This window comes from Silene latifolia, chromosome 10 (genome assembly GCF_048544455.1).
Source record: "Silene latifolia isolate original U9 population chromosome 10, ASM4854445v1, whole genome shotgun sequence".
In the NCBI taxonomy this organism is placed as follows: Eukaryota; Viridiplantae; Streptophyta; class Magnoliopsida; order Caryophyllales; family Caryophyllaceae; genus Silene; species Silene latifolia.
Genome location: NC_133535.1, coordinates 39,967,076 through 39,972,392, shown reverse-complemented (window position 1 = coordinate 39,972,392; position 5,317 = coordinate 39,967,076). Strand labels below are relative to the sequence as shown.

Sequence of the window (5,317 nt, the reverse complement as noted above, 5' to 3'; positions counted from 1 at the left end):
TCCTTGGAATGGAGATGCTCTCAAGATACTTAAGACGTATTCACCTTCAGCACCAGGTTTCCTATCACCCGAAATGTGCAAAACTGAACCTCAACCACTTGATCTTTGCTGACGACCTCATGATTTTCGTTAGAGGTGATGTCCCCTCTTCTGAAGCTGCGGCCCACTGCCTTCAGGTTTTTGCTAACGTTTCTGGACTCCACGCAAGCCCAACCAAAACAAGCATTTTTTTTTGGCGGAGTTCATACTGACACTAAGAATCAAATTCGGAGCATCACGGGTTTTTCTGAGGATTTCTTTCCTTTCCGCTACCTTGGCATCACAATGAATCCTGGTAGACTCTCTCCCACAATAAACAACCTGATGATTGATAAAATCCAAGGCGCAATTCAACATTGGTCTTGTAATTTTTTGTCTTACGCGGGGAAGTTACAACTTATTAATGCTGTGGTCTTTGGTCTTGAAAATTTTTGGTGTTCTGCTCTTCTTCTCCCCCTTTATGTTACTAGAATGGTTAATAAATTATGCAAGGATTTTTTCTGGGGCATAATTGCGGGTCAGAGAAACATGAGCTACAAGAGCTGGAACTCTATTTGTGCGCCTTGGGGCGAAGGCGGCTTCAACGTCAAAGAGCTTCTTAGCTGGAATAAAGCACTCCTCAGTAAATGGGTATGGCAGCTTACCACGCACCGTGATTGTCTTTGGGATTCTTGGAGTCTCACCTATAATCTTAAAGGCAAGTCTATCTGGGAAGGTCACGCTCTCACTTGTCATGGTGAGAGTTGGAGGGATATTATTAAAGTCAAGGACGCACTCCTTGAGCTAGCTGGCTCCAAGAACGCTGCTTTTTTTATGCTCAATTCATGCGTTTCCCACGGCAAGTTCATGGTGGGTCGGGCTTATAGCCTCTTCCGACAATGCAGACCTAAGCTCAGATGGACTATCCCCCTTCGGTCTGACAGCATCCTTCCAAAACATCGCATTTGCGTTATCGGCCGTGCGGAAGACGACTTGCTATCGTTGACAACATCAACAGGCGGGGTCTTATGCTCGTCAATAGATGTTGCCTTTGTATGGTTGCTCAAGAGTCTCATCGACATTTGTTTTTCAGATGCTCCTTCTCTCAACAGGTTAGACGTAACATGTTAGCTTGGCTGGGGGTTTCGGGCTCGAGCTCAGATATCGACATTAAAAATTACCTCTACAAAATTAATGCTGGAAACAAATGTAACAGTTGGAGGAATATACTATCGGGTTGTAGTGTCGCGGGTATGGTCTACGCCATCTGGGAGGAGAGAAACAATCGTCTTTTTGGAGGAATACAAGCTACGCCGGAGATGGTCGCATCTAAGCTTCAAAGTATTTTGAAAATCCGCCTTTCTGATAACCAGCACCCTCGGATTAGACAGTGGTTAGACTTTACAAATTAATTTGTGTGTTGTGATTAACGGAACTTTAGTGCTTCCTCGGTCATTAGTGTTTTTGTAAGATGCCTTCTCATTTCTTTTCTTACCCTATATGGACGAATACAAATGAGTTTAACTTTCTTGCAAAAAAAAAAAAAAAAAAAAAAATAATAATAATAATAATAATAATAATAATAATAATAATAATAGTAATAATAGTAGTAATAGTAGTAATAATAATAATAATAATAATAATAATAATAATAATAATAATAATAATAATAATAATAATAATAATAATAATAATAATAATAATAATAATAATAATAATAATAATAATAATAATAATAATAATAATAATAATAATAATAATAATAATAATAATAATAATTGTATTTATAATAATAATAATATTTGTTATGAGACGGTAATTAAATAAATAAAATAATAAAGAAAGACGGGATTGGAGTTGGGTCATGTGCTATCGGGCTTGGGTCGACTATATATGTTGCGTAAATTGGTTGATTAATTGTCGGGATCGGATACTTACTAATAATAATAATGAATATATTTTATATTTCCTAATTGGTTCTTTATAACCTTAGTCTACCAATATAAATTGATGAAACCTCAAACAATGGTCCTTATTATTCATCAAACTGAAAAATAATTTATAAAAAGAGAGGGAGAATAAGAAAGGGGAATAGCAAGGCATTTATCGTCTTTTATCGTCTCCAGGTAATATTCTCAGACCGTCTTATGTATATACTTTTCGATATTATAACTTGTAATCTAGACCACCTTAGATCAGGCCGTAAGTACCGTTGTGACTGTGGATGACCAAGGATCACCGTTGACTTGATTTGACCTCTGTTGACCGACGGGAAAGGGGTGTTTGAAGGGTGTTTTCGAGGGTGGTTTAAAGGGGGTTGTAGATGGGTTTACTCGGGTTTAAACCCTTGTTTGTGACTGGTATTGAGTCAAACCTAGGTTGGTTAGTCATAGGGGGAGGAGTCGACCACCATGTTGGTGTCTTCGTGGTCTGATATGGTGGTTTGTGGTGGTAGTTGTCGGAATTACGCAAGAACAGGGGAGGGGCTATCGTGGGTTGTTGGCATCGGTTCTGGGTGGTAATGGGTTGTTGCGTGGGGTCGTGACTGGTGGTGGGACCACCGGGGGTCAAGGGAGACCACGGTGGTGGCCACTGGTAGTCGTAGGGTGGTTTAAGAGGTGAGTGAGGGTGTGATGTTGGTTGTGTCGGGATTTGAAGAGGGCTGTTTAGGGCGGCTTTTTGTGGGGTTCTGGTGGCGGTATGGCGGCCTTTTAGGGTGTGAGTGTGTTCGTTGGGTTGTATACTAGTGGCATCCAGGTTGGGTGGAGTTGTCGGAGGCGGGTGGTGGTCGTAGCTAGTAGTTAAACGTGGGATTGTATGTGACGGGTTTTCGATATTAGTAGTGTCGTGGGGTGTTTAGGGCGTGAGATTTTTAGGGTGCTGGTGGTATTTTAGCAGGTGGTAGGTGGTTGTCGGGATTGTCCGTGGTGCAGGCTAAGGTTTAGCGGATCTGGGTGGTACTGGTGGTGGCTAGGAGTGTCATGGGACACGGGTTTTGGTGAGGCGTTGATCACGGTTTAAAACCGTGAATGTATGGGTGTGGGGATGGTTTCGCGTGTTACATGGAGGTTTTTGGGTTGTTGGGTTTTACGAGATATATGGGTTGGTTATGGGTTTGGGTCTTATTTCTTTGAGTCGGGTTTTTAAGTTGGGTTTGACTCGGGTTTTCGTATACCGTAATAATGATTAATAATAATAAGTTATGAATAAAATATTATAATAAATAATTAATTTGAATAATTGATATAATAAAAGGAATAAATAAATAAATGAATGAATTGAAATGAAATGAATTATAATATTTTGATTAGGTGACGGTTGTGAAGAATTATAATCGGATCGGATATGCTTTATTTATTGGATTGCTTGAGCTGTTTATGGGATGGCTTATATTAAAATGAATTGATCATATGAGAATTGTATTGGTTGATATGATTGAAACTGTTGGAAGGGAGAATTACATTGTATATGTTGGTTATAATTATGGTGGAGTATTGTTGTAGTATTAACAGATTTATTCTGGCAGACATTACTTATAGTAATGTGGAGTGGTTGAACAAATTTATTATGGCAGACGATATTTATCGTGTTTACTCGAGGCAGGCCCAGATTGGTCTGGAGGCCATCTGGTGGATATTAATCAACTATATGTTGAGGCAGACATTACCTTTTGGTAATGTAGTGTCTGTTTACTCACCTTCGGGTTGAGGCTGCCCCGGCCAGGGAATGGCGGGATGATTAAGTGTAATGAGTAGAACTTGGCTTAAGTGTGCTAAGTAAAAGGGAGGAGCAGGTTGTCAGGGGTTGTGCAATATAAAAAGGAAATTGGATTGTTATCGTATATTTTTGTTGTTAGTATTTATTCATACTCAACCTCGTGGTTGACTGTGTATTCGTGAACACCTGCGGTGAACCATTTTATGGGGAGCAGATTTGACAGGTACTAAAGAATAGCTGACTTGGGACTTTATTGGTTTGCGTGAGGATTTGGCAAGACTACCTAGAAGTCTAGATCACTTAGTTATTTTATCACTCAGTTGTATTTATTTCCGCTGCGTGTTTGTAATTTATTTAGTTAAGTTGTTTTAATAAGTGGTAATAAAAGTGCTGATTAGTAAAGTTTTAATAAAGTACTTTGGTTCTGTTTTAATTTGTACTCACTGCCTCAGCAAACCGAGATGGTAACGCTCTCATTTACTTGGGAATGTCTAGCTAAAGGCTCCAGAATAAATAGGGGTGTTACAGATTTGGGGGGAAAAAAATCAAAAGCGAACTCCCATTATGAAACTCAAAAGTATATTGATCCCTTTTTCCATTGATTCCATTTTTGTGCATGGTGGAGAGGGGACGACTCTTATTCTTGTCTAGGCAAGAGGGGGAATTCCGCGATCCTACAGTGTTTCTAACACCATAAGAAGTCTACTCTTAACGAAAGCATTTAGCGATTTTGGACAAAGGTACCCTAGTTTGACACAACTTGGAGGTGACTTGTTTGTATCCTCTTGGACTTAGTAACTAGGAGAACCAATATCTATGATGGAGTATGCACCTTTGAGTTGCTTCCCCCTTAGATGATTTCCGCCACTTAGATGAGGAAAGTGGCTATTCTTTTGTAGATGCATCCATTACTTATTTTGTGTGCTTAATGCTTGGATGTATCGCTATTTTGGTAAGCCCCACCTTGCCTTGCAAGAAGGCATCTTACCTCATAGATGTCTTGTTGTGAGTTGAAGGGGCGGAGTGAGAACCGCTAATTGTCTCACATCGGTTATATTATTACTATGATATTTTAAATAAAGGTCTAGTTCTAGTCACCTCTTTACTCGGGACGAGTAAAGGTTCGGTTTGGGGATGTTTGATGTGACTCTTAATTGCGCACATTTAGTCCTCTAATTGAACCTATTTTGAATACTATTATAGCATTTTATGGCCATTTTATCATCAAATCCTTTCTATTTTGCTTTCCTAGTGCATTTTATATGTCTTATAGGAAAGGAGATAATGAGGCGGAATTCCCGCCTTTTGCGCATATTCGGAAGCTTGTTGACGTTCTTAGATGGATTAGTATGAAGAGGTAAGAATGATGACCAAGAATGTAGGAATAAAGAGTATATAGAAGGATCATAGGCATAAAAGCAAGAAAAAGGGGAACAGCAGCTCAACCCGCGCGGGTCAAGCTCGAGTAAAGCGAGTTACAGCTCAACCCGCTCGAGACAATATCAACCCGCTCGGCTTGAGGCTCAGAATGCGCGTTTTTCACTCGGGACGAGCGGATTGTTTTACAGGATGCTTTTCCTTG

At 39.7% G+C, this 5,317-nt stretch overlaps 1 protein-coding gene across 1 annotated transcript; it reads left to right on the top strand.

The window, feature by feature from the left end:
• Positions 1-324: 324 nt before the first annotated feature.
• Positions 325-1,430, top strand: LOC141607480 (uncharacterized). Its single transcript, XM_074426832.1, has 2 exons — positions 325-1,130; positions 1,235-1,430. Exons 1-2 carry the CDS (start codon positions 325-327, stop codon positions 1,428-1,430), a joined length of 1,002 nt encoding a protein of 333 aa, XP_074282933.1.
• Positions 1,431-5,317: the final 3,887 nt, after the last annotated feature.

What these genes read in the sequence shown, in the direction of transcription:
- LOC141607480 (XM_074426832.1), top strand. Translation starts at nt 325, where the DNA reads ATGAATCCTGGTAGACTCTCTCCCACAATAAACAACCTGATGATTGAT. An exon ending in GATGCTCCTTCTCTCAACAG is followed by an intron (nt 1,131 to 1,234) that starts GTTAGACGTAAC and finishes CAAATGTAACAG; the next exon opens with TTGGAGGAATATACTATCGG.